Source organism: Cuculus canorus, chromosome 14, assembly GCF_017976375.1.
Source record: "Cuculus canorus isolate bCucCan1 chromosome 14, bCucCan1.pri, whole genome shotgun sequence".
Lineage (NCBI taxonomy): Eukaryota > Metazoa > Chordata > Aves > Cuculiformes > Cuculidae > Cuculus > Cuculus canorus.
In genome coordinates this window covers 20,417,559-20,436,831 of record NC_071414.1, presented here as the reverse complement: position 1 = coordinate 20,436,831, position 19,273 = coordinate 20,417,559, and the positions used below count along the sequence as shown (strand labels likewise).

General features: G+C 51.5%; 1 protein-coding gene across 3 annotated transcripts in view; it reads left to right on the top strand.

Annotated features, from left to right (window-relative positions):
- Nucleotides 1-19,273, top strand: part of PPP2R2B (protein phosphatase 2 regulatory subunit Bbeta) — a 76,136-nt gene that overhangs the window by 55,671 nt on the left and 1,192 nt on the right. For all 3 annotated transcript variants that reach the window (XM_054080007.1, XM_009562154.2, XM_054080008.1), the window contains 4 exons: nt 10,213-10,390; nt 11,924-12,088; nt 18,402-18,571; nt 19,046-19,137. In XM_054080007.1, the coding sequence (XP_053935982.1) occupies nt 10,213-10,390; nt 11,924-12,088; nt 18,402-18,571; nt 19,046-19,137 (605 nt within the window). The remainder of the gene's footprint in view (nt 1-10,212; nt 10,391-11,923; nt 12,089-18,401; nt 18,572-19,045; nt 19,138-19,273) is intronic.

The following is a 19,273-nucleotide window of genomic DNA, read 5'->3' as shown; positions in this document are numbered from 1 at the left end:
CAGCTACTGAGCTCTCCCTTCTTGGTGTATTCGCAAGCGCAATTTCTGCTTTGGGAGCACAGGAACCTTTTCTAAATGAGTTTTCCTCTTGGCGTAAAGAGATTAAAGCTGGCCTCCCAAATCAAATGTAAACACCTAAGGCTACATTTTCCATTTACTGCGAGGGGGATAGATGCACAGAGCCCATTAACGCAACAGCCCCTGCACCCTGGGAGTGTGTGGCAAGGAGAGGCCCACGGGCACGGCTGTGCCCAGCAGCTGGGCACTGTGTTGCCGCTGTGGGAGCTGACTGCACCTGGCCGGCAGTGCTGGTGAAATTGTTCTTCCCCCAGTGCTTCTCTGGGATAGCGTTTATGATCTTTGATTTGCATATAAAGAGCCTGCTCTGGCAGGAGGCAGTGTGGATGCCTGGTTAATTCAATCAGCACTCACCCCATTGAGAGCAGGCAATGCTGGAGACCCTGAGCAAGTGGGCTTAGCAGTGAGCCGGGTGCTTCTCTGCAAATGGCGAGAAGTCATGCTCCCTTGGCCTGATATTAGAGCAGAAACAGACAATAAGTCCTTTAAGCCATAGGGCTAGAAACGCCCAGTATGCAGTAATTTTGTCATGACGTTAATCAGACCAGACTAGCTTGCAATTTATTAACATCCTGTCAGAATTTGCATTTTGAGTACTTGGAGATTTTATATATATGAAATTGTTGCTGTGATTACTCTTGGCTCACTTTTATGGGTTCCAGCTCCATTGCAGATGAAGCCGTTGCAAACCCCAGACAGGTAGTTAATTCTCATCTCTGCACTGAGTTGCTCCTAATACGCTGTTACCTAGGCAGCCTGTCAGAGGAATTTGTTCGGCACCTGGGTGTGGGAGCTGGGGTTATCAGCCTCTGCGCGGCTGTGAGGCAGGTTTTAAACAGCCCGTGGTGTTAGGGGTGTTACTCAGTGAGTGCTGCCTTCTCGGGTTAAACGTGCAGGAAAAGCTCTGGGATTACTGAGGGACCATGAGTCACAGTTTCGTCTCCACCTGCCATCCTGGCACCCGTGTGAGCTCTGCTGTGGGTGGCATTTAGTGTTAGTCCCGTGCCTGGGAGCCTCCTGAGCACCCCAACATGTTGCTGGGATCATGCAAAGCAGGCGGTGGAAGGTTGGCATTCTTAAAGGAACAGTTTTTGAGTATGGTTTATTTCTAGTGTATTCTTTACTAAACATTGAATTTCTGGGGGAAGTGAAGCAACTCAAGAATCCAGGATAATTGTGATGTGTATTCCTTTCCTTTTCCAACATAAACCATTTTAAAACTGCCACCTCTTAAGCAAAATATTTCATTATGGGAACATTTGAATTTCAACATTTTGAAGTGAAATATTATAGCCTTTTGGAAATGTGTGTTTATCTTTGGGCTGACCTGGCTGTCATCTCTGCAGTGTTACAGGTGCTGGCCTGGGGGGAACAGCTGGCCACTGTGCGCTTGCTTTGGGGCGGGTGGGCAGTGGACACAGGAGGACTGAGCTGGTGGGTCCCATCCCGGACTTGCCTCTGGAATGGTGAGGAGCGGCTGCCAGTCATTCGGGGCCCACAGTGAGGGTAATGACACCTTGGTGGGGTGAGCGGGCAATGCAGTCATGAAAATATATAAATAATCATCATGCTTATCTTCGCTATTGATTGTGGACGTGAGCTGATTGCATTTGATTGCATCCTTGAATTCATAGAATCATAGAATCACCAGGTTGGAAAGGACCCACTAGATCACTGAGTCCAGCCATTCCTAACACTCCCTTAAACCATGTCCCTAAGCACTTCATCAACTTCTTGGCCACCTGGGCACACTGCTGGCTCATGTTCAGTCGGCTGTCAACCATTACCCCCAGGTCCTTCTCCTCTGTACATCTCTCCAGCCACTCTTCCCCCAGTCTGTAGCACTGCAACAATTAATTGACAACCACAGGGCTGAAGCAGAGCTGAAAATCAACCCATGTGTTTTTGCAAGCACTCAGCCTGGATTTACACCACCCAGCCCGTCCATCAGTGCTGGTCCCTGCAGAGATGCTGCCAGTGGGACTGATGCTGGGTGCGGCCCTGGGCAGTGCCAGGGATTTCCCAAGGATGTGGAACAGCCCCACAGGGTATCAAGGCTATGTGTGCGGTGGGGGCACCCAGCTGCCCCATCCCTGCTCACCCCGGGAGCACCCCTGCACTGCCAGGGTGGTGAGGCAGCAGTGGTCACTGGAGTTAGTCTGAGGAGGGAGGAATTGTGATTTTTTTTTTTTTTTTCGCTGTAGAAAGTCCTACTGAAATACCCAAACAGCAAACTCGTCCAGCAACAGAATCAAGCTGCTATCAGGAAAACATGGATCAAAAGTAAAATGAAGGCTGAAACTTTCAAGGCAGACAGTGGACTTAAATAAAGTGTCCAATTCTTGGGTGTCTTCCATTGTGCTGTGAGATAAGGTGCTGCAGTTCTCTGCTCTCTGCTGAGCAGCCCCACGGGAACATGCAGCTCCTGCTTCACAGCAACAGGAAGAGGTAAAACATGATGTAAGTGCTTAGTATGATGGTTATTAGTATCTGCTTGTGCAGCGCTCTCTGTCCCTGAGGACAGAGGATTGAGGAATCTTTACCAGCCCTGGTTTGATCTAATGTTTTGATGATTTTACTTAGACAGATATTTACATAGCAGTCTCCATTTTCCTGCAGCTTCGTGTATCTTTGACGTTTAATTGTCCTGTCATGCTTACACTTTGGAGTAAAGCCGCCTCCACCCACAGTTTAATTTTTGACCACAGACAAGCAAAAAAGGGTTTTAAAACCACCTTGCTGCAATCAGCTCTTAGTTGTTCATCGTAACGGTTTAAATGCACTTGATGAGCATTGTTCTCTGAGGAATTTCTAGCCCACATAGTGCAAAAGGAATATTTAACTCTGCTCAGCCTTTTGCTGTCATTAAAAGAGCTCTATTTATTAGGATAGGCCCCAGTCTAATAGCTGCAGCCCTTCAGCCTTGTTTAACAGCCTCCACGAGCTCTCAAGTGCCAGTTACTGTAGAGACCTGTGCCCTGGGATGTGTGGGAAATAATTAACAAAAATGATATCCAGAGCTTAAATTATCTTAAGCGGAGAGCGTGTTTGCTTTGGTCCCGCATAGAGCAGGTCAAGGCTGCAGTGAAACACCAGGACATCGTCCACCGGTACTGTCCCCCTGGCAGGAGGAGGCTGCAGACCCTGTCTGTGCTTTTGATGAGCAAAACTGGGGGAACTGGGTGGGGAGAGGTAGCTGATGGGCCTCTCTTCCTGATAGAGGATCTGATCTTTGTGTTTAAAGAGAAACAGCAGCAGCAGGCTGTGCTGGCAGTGCTGCCTTGGCACTCAGTGCTGGAGCTCCGAGTGCCACAGGGCACCTTCCTGCCTTCCCACTGTGCCAAGTGGAGGCCACTGCCAAGGGATGTTCTTGTATCAGAGCACTGTGCATTCTTCACCCAGGCTGGGATTTCTCACTCCAGCACGTCCCCTACTCCTGAGCTGTGCCTGCAGTGGAAGAGATGCCAGGGCTGGTGAGGGCTCTTGGGAGGTTGCTGCCTCTCCTCCTCTGTTCTAGTTGACACTGCCCTTCAGAAACCCAGGGCACCTCAGGGACCACTTGAGAACAACTTTCCCTGCCCCAGGCATCTGATCTCTGGCCCAAGCTCTTTAAAATGTTGATAATTAAGGAAGCAACCTGCAACTGGCTGGTGTGCACCTTAAGGAGCCCAGGAACTGGTTGCCTTGGGCAGCAGGGTTGTGTCTCACCCAGGCTGATGACTCAGGAGATTGCCATGGTATGGAGGGTGGTTTTCTGTGGTCTCCATTGGAGACCACCCTGTGTGAGTAATGACCCTCCTAGGCCAAGTGCGACGCGGGTGTGATGGGCAGTGCATGGGTGCACTGGCTTCTTGGTGGTTGTAGCTATCAAATGCTCTCTCTGCTTGGGACTTACCACTTTACTCTCTCAGCTCCTGCAAAATCCATCATAAATTCTGTTTTGTATCTCCCTTTCGGCCAAAGCACTCAGATTTCTTGGCTTATGGGTGCGGTTTCCTCTGTGGAGGCAACGCAGTGTTCCAGCTGCATCTAGCGCACCTCATGGGTGGCCTCAGAGTGGGGCTGTTCATGGGAGAGGGTTGGGGGATGCTTTGGGGAAGGACTGCTGTGCTTCTCCATATCTGCCCCAGCAAAGAGATTGTCTTTCTGTTGTAAGCATTCTCCAAACATTATCATTTAAATGACAAAGTAATGGGAAACATTCGGCTTTTTTGGGCTATAAAATGCACATGGCAGAACTAATCAATTTCAAACGATCATCCTCAAACCACTGCCACAGAAATTGAAAAAAAAAGCCCAGGGTTTTCCCATTTTCATTAGTTGCTTACGCTGCTCTAAAGCTGCTCTCTGTGTAACACTGGCATGCTTGGCTGCCCGTGAGTAGCGTGGCCCCTCTGCCCGAGCAGGGCAGCACTGGGCTCCCCACCGTGCAATGCCATCTCTGGGGAGCTGCTGTGCTGGTCTGGGATGTTCTGGGGCGCCCGCGTGCCCTGCCTGCACCGCTGCCTGTTTCATCCTGCCGGTGCTTGAAAAGTAGTGCAGGAGCCTGTTCTGCCTGCGCTTTTCTCATGCTTTTGTTTTTCCCAGGTCAGGAGTCAAATTCTTTCTTTTCTGGTGAAAAGTCATTATTCATCCTTTTAATGTTTGTAAACTCGCCTTGAAATGCTGATGACCAGAATTGACCTTTCGTATATTTTTTCCACCTCTTTTTCCACAGAAATTACACCTGTCTGTGTCTAGACAGACCATAACAACAATGTGCCGGGCAGAGCTATCAAACGGGTGGGGATTGCTTTGACTTTTTGGTGATACAGCTGTGCTTCTGCACACTTCTCCCTGGAAAAGCAGGAAGACTGTACACTGCCAGGGGGGATTTTACTGACCCTGAGGCTTGTTCACCAGGCAAAAAGTTTAGCAATATCTTTTCAAACAATCTCATCTTCAGGGGGAGCACAGTTCTAATGAGATTGGCATAAAGAGTTCAGGATTTTTAACTTCAAATAAGAAGAGTGTTCTGTTTGTTCTGTGAGGTTTCTGCAAACTGATTTCAGAATTGAGGTGCAGATGGTGGAAGTGATCCTGGAGTGTAAGAGCTGAGTGAGGAGAAGTTCTCACTTACAAACAAAAAAATGAAGTAATCATACTATAAAAATCTACAGAGAATGGGGAATCTGGGATGATTTGGGTTGCATGTGGAATGACACATGCTCAGCTTTGCGCTAAAAACCCTCTGTGAACCGGCCCTGTGTTCAGGGGTGTGTTTGTGTTGGTGGCTTCAACAGTTGGCCTGCATGGACTGACTGCAGGCTTTGAACTCAGCGCCTCAGTGCTGATGGAGTGGAGCCCAGCAGAGGCTCCTGCGGCTCAGTCCCTGTTGTGGCTGGGACCTGCTGCCCATAAATGGCTCTTGCTGGCTTCTGCCTCGCCATCCAAGTGGAGACAGAGGGACAATAGCCCTGTTTGTGCTCTGCTGCGGGGCTGGGAGTTCCAGGAGGGGGCATGGGGCTTTTGGTGCAGGGAGCTCTGCTGCCACAGCCCCGCGGCCCGAGCCGGTGGCATGGCAGGGTCTCAGTGTGCAGCCAGGTACACATCACACCTTCTCCCCCTCCAGCTCTGACTCCTGCGGCTGCGGGCGTGTTCTGAGTGCCTGCCAAACACTGGCACCCTGCAGTGTGCCAGCAGCCTCCGCCATGGTGGAGCAGTCATTGAGAAGCTGGACATGGCTCTGGCTGGTGGGTCTGCCAGGTCACTCACATTCCCATGCTGGTGCAGCGGTGCTGGCTGCACCATCCTTCCTGCTGACCTGGGTCCATGGTCCTCACCGTCCTTCTGGTGCCCCAGCTGGGACTCAGGCCCTTTCAGGCAGCCTGCGCCTTTTGGACCCGTATGCATGAAGGTGGATCTTCTGCTGGCAGCAAGCCTGTGCCCGCATTTTACTGTGTGGAAAGAGGCTCAGTAACAGGTGGCAGAAGAAACAGTGTCAGTGTGATGCTACCAGGGAGAGGAATGTCTGGGGAAAAGAGATGAAACCAGGCGCTCTGTCAGCTACACAGACCAGTAATGAGATAGCAGGTTCATCCTCCCGCAGGAGGGCACCTTCCACACTGCATGGGGAAGGGCCAATGAGGCAAAATCCTGATGAGCATGAAATTGTCAGTCTGCCATGAAAATAGCATTTGATGCACATTCTGTCTGCAAAATATTAATCTGCAGGCAGTGTTGGCCAGTTACAGAATGTGCTTTTTGGAGGTAAGAAATGAACACTATGGAACACATGCAGAGGAGCTCAGCTGCTGGAGCAAGCCAAGAGCCATGCTGGATTTTCTCCTGAGCAGCTAGCTCTGCTCTCTGTTTTGCCAGGAACTGGATTACATTTTCCTATTGCAAACCGAAGACTAGGGTTAATCTGGGCTTTGACAATGACTAATCCCACTTGGCCAAATCCTACCAGCTCGCTGGGGCTGCAGAGCAAGCTGTGCCAAGCAGGGTCAGTGGGCTGGTGGGAGCGGGGCTGTGCCTGGGTATTTCAGCTGGCCCGGGGCTGCCGCTTGGCTTGCAACAGATCGGGCAGTGTGTCCTGCTGTAAATGCAGCAGTAGAGAGGAAAGCTCTGTCCTGCCTGCTGATTTACAGCATCGCGGTTAGTACTGCCAAACACACTGATTGTGTTGCAGTGGGAGCTGCTCTGCAGTCAGCATCACCACTGGGCTGCCCTGCTGCCTGTCCCACTGCATGTCGCAGGCAATCGCAGAGCTTCAGGTGCAGCTGGTGCTGAGGCTTGGTAACCCCTGACCAGGTGGCAGCTGGATAGACACCTAAATGGATTAGTTATTCATTGTTTCTTTTTTAATGGCTGCTACTCTGGGTCAGGTTTGGATCTCAGCATTAAGTCCAGTCGGCTCAACTGTGCTCAGAGGATTTCCCTGGTGGTGACTGAGAGCAAAGCCCCCTTCTGCATTGCACAGACATGGGTGCTGGGGTGGGTGCAGGGCCCGTGCCAGGGTGATGCTGGGATGCTGCAGCAACTTCCTGGGGTAGAGGTGATATTGCTGTGCCTCTCTGCAGTGGGCTTTCCCTTCCTGAGCCAGCCCTGCCATATTCACACCCTTCAGGAATTTTTGGCATCCAGCATCCCATTGGAAGGATTTCCAGCAGCACTTTCACCTTGCATGCAGGCGGTGGTTCCCATCTCGCTGTGGGGCTGCACTGGGGACTGTGTGTCCTCAGTCTGAGCCCCGGTAATGGGCAGCTCAAAGAAGGCACATGTGGGGATTGTGCTGTGGGAGATCCATGACCGTGCCAACCTGGGAGCTCAGACCTTCATCTTCTACCTCTGTATACTGACTTGGGTTCTGAAAGCACTGCCATGTGGCCCCTCTGGGCAGAGGACTGTTTTTTTTTCTGAGAAACACCAAACCTTTGCATCTCTTCAGGCCACATCTATCACAGTGCTGTAAGGGATGAGGAGAAGCTCTGCCTCCTTCCTTGAGAGCAGGGACCTTTTGGTGATGGTTGATATGACCACAGTGAAAGGGGGAACCTGATGGGAATAGAGGGCAAAGTAGTGAAGCAGCAGTGATTACTGACATTGCATCCCCCGGCCTGATCCTTGACTTGGCGGTTGCAGGTGGCAGGAGAACTTGCAGTACCGTGGGTGGGAAGGGGCCAGGACATGCTGGCTGCTTCCACCCCCAGCCACAAAGAAAATGAATTTTACAGCTCAAGGGAGGATTAGTGCCTCATTAACTCTGGAAAGGGGAAGCCTTTTTCAGAGGAGAGTGGAATTGAGTGTCATGCAATGAATGAGTGGGACCGGCTCTTTTGCAGGGGGTGACTGCTAAAGGCAGAAGGAAAAATTAAGACATATTTTGTTTTAAATGGAAAATGACTGGCATTGCCCCCCTTCCTGAAAACAGAAACTAATTTAATTTATTAGTCACTTATTTTATTTGACAGCCTTTCTATGTACTTGATGTGGTTTGTTACACTGAATTACCCCTTGATAATCGCTCTGTATAATACCAGAGCCTGCCCTGCAGATTGGCGCTGTAATTGAAGAAGGGATGTACTGAGTAGGGCTCTCTGCTGCTGAGGATTGCCATGGCAATGCTGGGTGCTTTCTGCAGACACTGGCTTGGCCTCTGTGTGCTTCAAAAGAAATAAAAAGACCAAGTGTCAGTTGCTGTCACGTTGCTCTGTTCGGTGGGTGCTTTCTCTTCATCATCACGAAGCACTGCGCCCTGAACTCTCCCTGCCTGCTGGGACAGCATCGCTGCGGCAGGGACCAGTCTGTCCCATCGGCACAGACTCACGTCCTCCTCCCCTGGGGTAGTAGCATTTCCAGCCGGCTTTGCAGCAGACTCCAGTGGAGAAAAGATTAAACCCAGGCTGGGGCCCAGGCAGTGCTGGGCAGCTGCTCTCCCTGGCTATCCTGAGATGGGGTCTGCCTGCTGCTGCAAGATTTTTGCTGTCGCAGGATGAGATTCCTGAGCCGGTGTGCTCTCCTAGTGCATTCCTGGCAGCTCCTGCCTCAAAGCATCAGTGCTTTCAGGTTCAAATTCTTATTGTTGATACTCTTAACGAAAAGCTCGCAGCATGCAATGAGAAGGGGTGCAGACACTTGCTGTTTTCCATATTCCAGTGCAGATTCTTCTGCCGTAGCAGGTAAAAAAATCCTGCTTTAACAAAATCCTCGTGGATGACCAGATTTGTTCCTCTCATGGGACTTTACCTGGTGTGAGACCAAGTTTCAGATATAAAAAAACTCCCCAGAATTTGGCTCTGAAGAAACATTTGGAGATTTTTCTCGGTTGAAAAGTTTATGTTAGCTGTGGTTGCAAGTAGCTGCCATATGAAAGTTGAGTAGGGAATTGTGCTGGGGTGCTGAAAGTTGCGGATGGCCCCGGGCCTCTGGCTCAGACCCAGGTGAACCTGCTTGCTTGGCACCAGTCTGCGCTGCTGGGCTCCTCCTGGGGAGGACTGCCCTGGGATTTGACCACGCACCAGCATCTCCCTCAGTGAAACGCTCTGCCAAAACCTTCGCCATACTTAGTTCTGTGCCTGGTGAGGCCCATTGTAACTGCTGAGCCCTTTCCCTTTGCACAATCGTTATGTCTGATGGTCTGAATGACAGCCTGGTTCTCATAATCCCTGAGCCAAGCGTGAGCCTCCGTCCCCAGATGGCTGCACAGAGTCCTTCAGCAGCAAACGATGCATCATTGGCTGTGTCAGGCTGAATTAGCAGGCTGGCTCATCACATTAAGCTCAGGCTCTGAGCTGGCAGTCCCTGTGCTCTAGTGTCACTCGAGCTGGCTGTCACACTCCTGTCCCAACCTCGGCGTAAGAAATCTCTTTGGGCAGCACACAGATAATACACGCAGTAATGAAGTAGCTCGAGGGAATAGCTCACTGGCAAACGGGAGCGCAGAGTGACACCTTTGTAGTGTATTAGGTTGCCTGTGGAGCATTGTGTCTGGAGTTATTATTTACACCACTCCTTGCATGTGCTATTCTTACTGTGCCTCCCCTTCCCCAATGCTTACATGAGTTATGCTTATTAATCTAAAGGCAAACGTGTGTATCTCAGTTTCCAGTCCCTCCATCTGTCCCTGCCCTGTGCATTCCCCTTCCCTGTCTCTTCTCATCTCTTATCCCCGTCACTTCACTGTGAAGCAAATACAGAGAAGTTAAAAGACAAATCTGTGCTGACCCAAGTCCCTCAAGAAATATGTTTTTGTTAGAAGTGCTCTAGGAGTTTCAGATTCCAGTTAACAGTGACAAAACAAGGCAGAAGAGGGTTTTATTTACTTTTTCAGAGAAGGGATGGCTGCTGCAGCAGTTCCAAGCTGCTTTACTGGGCTCTCGCTGCCCAGTGATCTAACTGTGATGCTACCTCTTTTATAAGCAAAAGGCTTCTGTGTCTGCCCTTCCTTCTGTTCTCTTGCTTAGAAAGGCATTAGGTTTCCTTGGGGAGTGCCTGCTAAGAAGCAGGTGAGATGCAGCACTGGCAGCCAGTGCTCTGCAGACACCTGCCGTGGCCATGGGAGCATCTCCCCCATGCCAGGTGCTGCTGTGGGTCGGATGGGACGGGTGGACCCTGTCCCTGGGTGCTGATGCTCTGCTTCCCATCCTGCAGGTACCTGTGCTCCGGCCCATGGACCTGATGGTGGAGGCCACCCCCCGGAGAGTGTTTGCCAATGCTCACACCTACCACATCAACTCCATCTCCGTCAATAGCGACTATGAGACCTACATGTCAGCTGATGACCTGAGGATAAACTTGTGGAACTTTGAAATCACAAATCAAAGTTTTAGTATCCTTTGGTGCGTGCCAGTCCATAGCCCTGGCTGGTCCCAGGCCACCTGAGAGCAGGAATGAGGGAGGTGCCTCAGCTGGGGTACAAAACCTTGGTAGCCCAGACACATGCAAGTGTCCATGGAAGGATGAGAAAGCTGGGTGGGAAGATGAGTCCTCTGTGAAGATGAGCCTGACCCAGGCTCCACTACCAAGCACTTCCCTCTCAATTCTGCCTGCGTGGCCAGGCTGAGCTGTGCTGTCGGTGGGATGCCGGGCTGTCTCCACTGGTTCCGTTCAGCCGTCACACCCAGACACTCCCTTCACAGTGCAGGGCTCAGCCAGCTTTGTTGCGACTGCTGCCTCCCAGTGTGGGTGACATGGGTTTGAATTTTGCCTACAGGGTCTGTGTGGGGTGGGCGGGAGGGAGGAAGTTCTGCGTGTGATGGAGAAGACAGATGCCTTGGGGAAGAGGGAGAGAAGAACTATTAATGGTGCAGTCTCTGTTGTACCCTGCAGTGGGGTGACAGGCTGCCAGTCACAGTTGTACAAATGAGGCTGTGCCAGCCACCGTGGTAACCACTGCATCAGAAACAATAACAGCAGGGCACTAATCATCAGTGATATTTATATACTGATTTCTGTTGAGAAATCCCCAAGGCAGGTGGCAAATTTAGGCAGCTGGAGAGGATTTCAGCAGTCACAGGCATGTGGCTGGTGGGAGCTCAAAGCAGGTATGGCTGAGCAGTGCCACAATATGTGTTGGTTTTTTTGGAAGAAGGTGAGGTGTGTTCAATTTGGGTAAAACCTCAGGGGATTTAGATGACCTGAGGGAGTAACACAGTAACTAAAATGCTTCCTAATAATTGATGGAGAAATGTTACCACCAGAGACATGTTCCCCCACCTTCCCAGTGGTTACATCGTCCGATGCTGGGTGTTTGGGTTGCACTGTAAGATCTGAAGTCACTTCCACTGTAAGCCGTGGCTCAGTGTCAGGCTGGGATGGATGCTTGTCAGCCATCCGATGTGGCTCTGGGAGGCTCTGTGGGGCCACACAATTCCTTGCCAGCACCACCTGCATGGCCTGGGGACAGGGTCTGCAGCTTGGTTTTGAAACCAGCATTTCACTAAGCCGAAGCATGTGAAATGTTTTGGAAATGACACATCTCTGGACAGTGGTGGTTTCTTTTAGTCACGATGGTCTGGGTTTTGTTTTTGGTGTGGTTACTCTCCATGTTGACAGAATGATAAAAAAATGTTTACCCTGGTCTAGGCAGAGTCAGCTCTTATGCTGCATGGAGGCTGTGGTCCTGGAGCTGCTGTGCCCACCTGAACAGAAATGTTTGGCTTTCCCCCACCCTGGTTCCGCCTGGTCCCAGCTCGGTGCTGCAGTTCTGCCCTGGGATAGTGCTGCTCGCTGGGAACACGTGGCTTGCATGGCGAGGGAGAACCTGGGTATCCAGAGACATCAGCAGGAGGGGCAGCAGGAGGAGATCCTGCGGGAAGAGCAGTGTCTGGGCTGCGTGGGGCTCCTTGACTTGCCCTGCCAGACATCGTGGACATCAAGCCGGCCAACATGGAGGAGCTGACAGAGGTGATCACAGCCGCTGAGTTCCACCCACACCACTGTAACACCTTTGTCTACAGCAGCAGCAAAGGCACCATCCGGCTGTGCGACATGCGCACCTCCGCCCTCTGTGACCACCACGCCAAGTGTGAGTACAGCCCCCACAGTGGGACGGCCAGAACGAAGCCCTCTTTGGGTTAAGAGAGCCCCAGAAATGGAGTGGGGGACTGAACTGCACCTAGGTCTGTCCTGACACCTCCCCATGTCCTCCCTCCAGGGGTACTGGGCTGTGGTCCTGCCTGTCCCTGGCCTCAGTCCTGCCTGGCCCCAAAAGGACCAGGTTTCCCTGGGTCCCAGACCCTTTGTGGGAGTGTGTTTAAACAGAGCGGTGATGTTTCAGCAGCAGCAAGTCTTAAGGGGTCACCGAGATAGGAGTCCATGGTGCTACGGAGCTGTTGATGCTAGAAGATGGGGAGTCTTGTGCTTCTTCAGGCTGTTTATTCAAATAGCTCCATGTGCTGTTTTCAACTGTGATTGATGCTGTAGGGGTCAGGAGGTGCCGAAAAGGCCCCTCAAAATGTGGAGTAAGCTGGGCAGGTAGGGGGTGTGTCCTCGGTCCTCCCTGGGCTGATAGGAGTGAGCTGCTGCTGAGGCAGCCGGCAGAGCTTGGGTCCTGCTCAGCCTTTATGTGTCAGGAGGTCGTTACTGGAAATATTCTTATTGGCAACTGAGTGAACACCCACAGCATTTATGGATGGGCTGATTTGGTGTCTACCTTAAAGATAGTGAAATACAGCAGAAGCGAGGGCCCCCGTGCTGTGACTACATAGCTAAACCCCTGTGTCTCCTGTTCGTTTGAGTTTTCTTAAGAAAACAGCCAATACCTTGTGGGAAATTAGTGAGATTTTTAGTGTTTAAAGTGTGATCACATTAGGAGAACAAGATGCACAAAGCGGGTGCAAGTTACTGGAGCCCAATGCAATGATCCACATCCAGAGAGCACCAGGGTGTTTAGGTTTCCCAGAGACAGCAAGGAATCACACACCGGTTATTGCTTTTCAGCTCTTGTGCTGCGGTTGCAGTATGATACCTGGTTTTAAACTGAAGTAAAATGGATGGAGAGGAAGGGTTACACTGCTGTCTGGAGATCTGGAAATAGCGAGTGGCAGTTTTCTCAGATGCTGAGCAGAATGCACCTTTCTCTTCTTGCATTTCCTGGCCGTGTCTCACAGTCTTACAGTGATGGCTGCCAGCTGAGAATCAGGATACAATTACGGAGCAAACAAAATTTATTTCCCTGACAGCTCAGCGGCAGAAGCATTGGCCGGCATTTGCCTTTGTTTGGGTACTGGTGCATCCCTCCAGCGTGCATTGAGCACACCAGCAGTGCTGAATCCCGGCTGGGTTTGACCTCCCGTGACATTTCCTTATTGATTCCCCTCTGTCCCTCAGAAGCAGCAGCCTCGGTCAATTCTGGTTCAGCAGATGCGTGAGTTGAAATTGAGACAGTTCATCAAAGTTCAAAATGAAAAGCAACATTGGCTTTTGGAGGTGAATCCTCCAATGGAGACATTTAATAACTGTCAATATTAAATAAAAATGCAGAAGATAGCTCTGCCCAGACCAGTCAGGTTTATTTGGGTAGATGCAGAGCTCTGCTGGGGGCCAGCTTTTGTGGATGTGTTTCTCTTTGAATTCTGTTTGCCTGTTTTGATTGAGGCTCCTGTGAGCTATGACATCATGTATGTTACCTCCAGCCATGTAGCTGGCCTGAGAGAGAACAGGAATGCCTGCTCTGCAGGGATGTGCAGAGCTGTGTGCTACAACAGCAAGAGGAGTCTCTTCCAACCCAAACCATTCTACAATTCTATGATTCTGTGATCACTCTCTTTATTTCATGTCGAAGTGTGTTTGTGTTCCTGCTCTTGAAAAGCCCAGGAAAAAGTGAGAAACAACCCTATTGGGGGTTACTGCAGTTATTTCCCCTTGGCAAAGGGCATTGAGCTTTCTCCTTCTTTTTCTATGCAGCCACTTGTGCTTGTACCTAGCAAACTCCTGCAACAAGAGGTTCCAAATCTATCCTGTTTCCTGAAAGGAGACCTTTGCCCTCCTTTTCACTGCTGCCTGCCTAGTAGCAACATTATCAAATGTTTATTCTTTGCTGAAAACAGTTTCAACTTTGGTGGAGGTAAGAAGCACACAAAGCTGTGTTGGTGCAGTAACCGACAGCTCACAGGTTTTACCCTCTGATTTTGCAGATGTGTTTCTAAAACATCTCCCCCCCCCCCCCCCCCGCTGCTCATTTTCAGGTGGGTGCCCCTGCCTTATGGGAACCAGCCAGGCTCTGCGTGGCTCCTGCTTTCCAAGCATGGGGTGGAAAGGCCACTGGTCTCCCTAAGGAGCAGGATCATCCTGCGGGCTTGGCTATCTCAGGGTTGGTTTGTCTGCATGCCCACAGAGAGGGTGCCAAGGGGAGAGTGTTGGCAGAGGCAACTGGCACAGGCAGGGCAGTGTTGAGGGAAAGAGATTTGTTGTGTAACAGAGAATTAGGGCTCAGAAATCCTTTCTGTGAGCTCAGCAGCCCTGTTCTGAAGGAGGAGCAAAGCTGCACAAAAGCCTTCAGCTGGTAAGCAGAACCAGCCTCCAAGCCCCTGACTTGCTCAGCTGCATGTCTTGGTTCTCCTGCCCTGGACCTCAGACTCGCTCTGCTCCACCGTCAGGAGAGGGTGGCACCACCTCTGTGCTGTCACCCCTGTCCTGGCAGAGCCCCACTGCTCCCACCGCTGGGACCAGAGAGGGTCTGGGCATCCTGTAGAGGAGCATCTGCGGCCAGTCTGCCCAGCAGCTTCCCCCGTCCTGCCACGGCCCGCACTGGTGCTTTGTGAATGCTGCCCAAAGTGCTTTGTGGGTTTGTACTGCACCTGTGAGGGAGAGAAACGTGTGGTGTTGCCTTGCCACAGGGAGGAAGAATGAGGTAGAAAAGTGAATCGCTCAAGTTCACGGGGGAAATTGGCACCAGACCTGTAAATTCTGCTCCTTAGCCTGTGGCTGTAGAGCTCTTGCCCTTCTGGGCTGAGAGCAGATTGCAGAGTTGATTTTTTCTGATATAAAGCAAAACTTGATTCCCTGCTTTTGCTAGCTGAGCTTTTCCTCAGTGGTGATAGTGATTGGTTTTGTGCTCAGGTGACCCAGCGACAGGGTTTTCACTTCTTGTTTGAAGCCAGAAAAGCGGCAGAGGTTTAATGTGTCTGTCCTGCAAGTGCTGCTCCACTGCGCTTCCAGGTTTCCACAGGGGCCCTGTTGATTACCAGATTAACCAGAGACTCAGCAGGAAGGGACCAGCTGCCTGGCTCAGGCTTATGCACTGAGTGGCTCCATCGCTTTTGCCCCTGGGCCAGCACCTGTCTTGCTCCCTGAGCCACAGGCGCTGCTTGTGGCAAGCACCGTGTGGGCTGGGCAAGGGTGGCAAACACCGGCAAGAGCTCAGCAAGCAATAACTGTAGTGTAGGACTCACGGGCTCAAGCAGAGTTTGGCTGATTGATCCTAAGCCATTTTATCTGACAAGTTGCTTAATGCAGCTCGGTTATCTGGTGCAACCTGGAACTCGGGATGCAGAAAAGAGAGGGAGAGGAGGAGGAGAGAGAGGGGAGCTGGGCTCTGCTAGTCGTGTCTTTCCAAAGAGAGAGGAGTGCAGGGGCAAAATAGCCACATCTGGACTAAATCAACTTCTCAAACTGAGTTGTGTGGATGTGGGGAGGTGCTGCCAGTGCTGCTGTTGTCTGCAGTGTGCTATGGCTGAGCAGAGGGCTCTTCCCACTGCAGCGGCTTGCCCTGACTTGAGCCACCCGTGTCCCACCTGGTGATAGTCCAGCCTTGCCGGGAGGTGACCCTGCTGCTTGGCTGGTGGGTGTCTTCAAAACACCTGGAGAGGCTTGGCCTAACCTGTGAAAATCATCTTTTCTGGGAGAGAGGCTCTGAGCCACGTATCCTGGGCTGCTGCATGCCATTGGCACAGCCAGGGATGAGCCTAGAGCATGCCAACTCTGCAAAGACAAAGGCTCCAGCAAACCACGTTCACTCCCATGTTCCTCCTAACAGCATGTTCTCTTTACCTATTTTTTCAGCTAAGCCTTTTATAGAGGGGAAAGGTTATGTAAGTGGAAAACAGGGATCTGATTCCCCATTTAAAAACTCCCTTCCTTTAAAAAGCCAGTCCTGCACAGCGTTGGGGTCTGCAGGGTGAGCTGCGCTGAGCACATTCTGTCAGGTTTTGGCTGGAGCAGAGCTGAGCTGGTAGTGTCACCCCCAGAAACTAATATCTCCTTTCTCCTACCCCTTGTGGGAGCTAACCATGTGCTGCTGCATGGAATAATAGACCTGGCAAGACCTCAGGCTGAAAATTAACTACTTGGTTGTGCAAAATCTCGAGGGGATAGAAGAATGAGCCTCTTGTTGCCCCCCTGAGCTAATTTAGCAAAGCAGAAAACCTCTTTGCCTTCGTAGTGCTCTCCTGTCATTTTCCAAGATCAAACCTTCTACCTTGCTTCTAACAGGGTGGGTGTTGGGGCTGAGCTGAGAGGGGATGCTGGATCCTGCTCTGGACTCAGTGTGTGGCTGGGTCCTGCGTTCCTGCCCTTGCACAGGCTCCTCAGCGCAGAGTTTGTGCTGCACAGGACAGCTTTGCTGTCTTGCTGGGTTGGGGCTGATGCTTCATCCTTGCCCCTCCAGAACATCCCTGCAACACACACTCTGCGTTGGTGCCAGCTGCCCTGTGGGTGCGAGGGAACGGAAGAGCATTCACTCAGCTGGTGCTTGGGCAGGACCTAGAGGATGGGGAATCACTGGAGGCAGGAGCAGCAGGGTCCTGACAGGGAGCAGAGCTGTGATGCTGCGGCAGTGGGAACACTCCCAGAGCCATGCCAGGGACGTGCGGTGCCTGGCGTCAGAGCGCTGATCCCAGCCCACTCCGTACTGCAGGCGCCTCGCCCTTACTCCCTTCTCTCTCTGAAGCCACAGCTCCTGGGTTCCTTCTCTGCAGCCTTTCCTGTTTGATGGTTGATCTGCAATTTAACATTGCCTACTTTTACATGACCAGTGATGATTCCTGCTTGCCCTGTACTGTAAATCGAATGCCTCCAGCCTTGGCATAAACTCACATCCGTGATGGAAATGCTGTTCAAACAAGCCTCACAAAGCCAGCCGACCTGTTGTGAGCAAACCTGTGACGAATACCACGCAGACAAGTCATGGCATTCAGACGCTCTCCACAGAGCCTCAGATCTTTGTTTCTTCCTGTTGCTGTCACTTCTCTTATTTAAAAAACCTGATGTGTCATCAGGTTTCCTGCTGGTGATTAAAGGGCCTGGCGCTGGGTCCTGCTGTGGGCAATGCCATTTCTGATTTGTTGAGAGATCAGTTATACTGGCACTGCAAGCATTTTTGCCTCCATACTCCAGAGTTCAGGCGTTGGTATCACAGTGAGGGGACGATAAACTCGAGCAAATGCCAGCATGGTCAGGCCGGCTGCTGGCTCAGCCCCTGCTCTGGACACCATGGGGTTGGGGCCAACAGCCGCTGCCACAGAGGGTTTGTAGCAGAGCTTCAGCATGAGGGAGAAGGGTCAGACAAAGGTGGCTAGTGGCTGGGTTTGTCTCCAATGGAGAAGTGAAGTGGTGTGAGCTGCTCCATGTTACCAGCTGCGCTGGAGAGGTGTCTGGAGAGGTGGAGAGAGGAGGCTAGACTGATGTCCCTATCTTGATGTACCTGTGATGGATCTTTAAAGCCTTGCTTGCCCAGCTGATGTTATTTGAAATCAAAATTGTAAATACATTTAATCTGGAGCTTCATCTATCTCCTTCAAACTGTTTGAACTGTGATTTGTTCAAAGACTGATCAGATTAAATCTGTAGGTTGCAGTGGTTATAAAATATTTACATTGACTTTCGGTTATGCTGCACATTGATTTCTAGAGAGCAAAAGCAACATGCAGGGCTCTCAATCTTCTGGGCTTCTGTGGTGCTGTTGATAGATTGGTCTCTGATGATCTTTCTTGCTTATTGCATGCATTAAAAACAAAGGAGCTTCACTTGTGCTGAGTGAAATCCTTCAGATACGGGCATTTGTCTGCTTTAGGCCAAATCCAGAAGTGGGGAGCATTGGGCCAGCCCGCTGTGGTGATATCCCATGGGCATGTGGGTCCCTCTGATCAGCGGAGCAGGGTGGACAGTGTCGAGGTGGAGGGCGTTTGGACAGTGGCTCTGTGATACCAAAGTGGTGCCATCTGTAGGTCTCCACAGCCAAATTGGATCCTCCTTCACTGTGTGGCAGCATGACTCCAGGGATGCCTACTCCCCTCCTAGAAGCATCCTGTGGTGTCGGGGAAGAGTGACAGGTCCCTGGCTTGGGGACAGGGAGCCTCTGCCTTGGCTGATACCAGGGCTTGTCCTTTTCTCTTCTGTAGTTTTTGAAGAGCCCGAAGACCCAAGTAATCGATCGTTTTTTTCTGAGATCATCTCCTCAATCTCTGATGTCAAATTCAGCCACAGTGGGCGATACATCATGACCCGAGACTATCTCACCGTGAAGGTGTGGGACCTGAACATGGAGAACCGTCCCATTGAGACCTATCAGGTGAGTGTGGCATGGCTGGGCACCTGCGGCGGCTGGGCACCTGCAGTGTCCCTGCCCAAGCTGCACTTCTGTGCCAGAGCTGGGGGAAAGGTACAAACCTGATGACAAGAGCCGTTACCTCATGGAAAGTAAGTGAAGAACTGTTAAATGTGGGCTGGGGTGGCATGGTGAATTGTAACCCACATGACCATGTTGGACACAGAGGGGCAGCTCGGGTACTGGTGGCCAGGAGGACCGTGTAGGAGGTGAGCAATGGGGCAGAGCAGCAATCCCTGCTCCCTCTGCTAGAAACGTGCCCCAGCAGTGCCCGAGCTATACATGAAGCAGTGGTGGAGATAATGGCTGTGCTGACGCTGCCTGGCTCAGATACAGAGCGCACGGGGCTGGGCAGGGTCTATCAGCCCCTTGTGACCACTGGGCTGGTGTTTGCTGGATGGTGTGAGGCCCTCATGCCCTGTCCCTCCCTGCCGGCAGGTTCACGACTACCTGCGGAGCAAGCTCTGCTCGCTGTATGAGAATGACTGCATCTTTGACAAGTTCGAGTGTGTCTGGAATGGGTCTGACAGGTGAGTGGCTCGGTGGCGCGCATTCATCCTGGGCTGCATTCAGCCCAGAGGGTGCACGCTTTGGGAAGACCCAGTGGCTCCGCATCCCCACACGGTCCCTTCGCCAGCCTTCAGCTGGATGCGGAGTCTGGAGCGT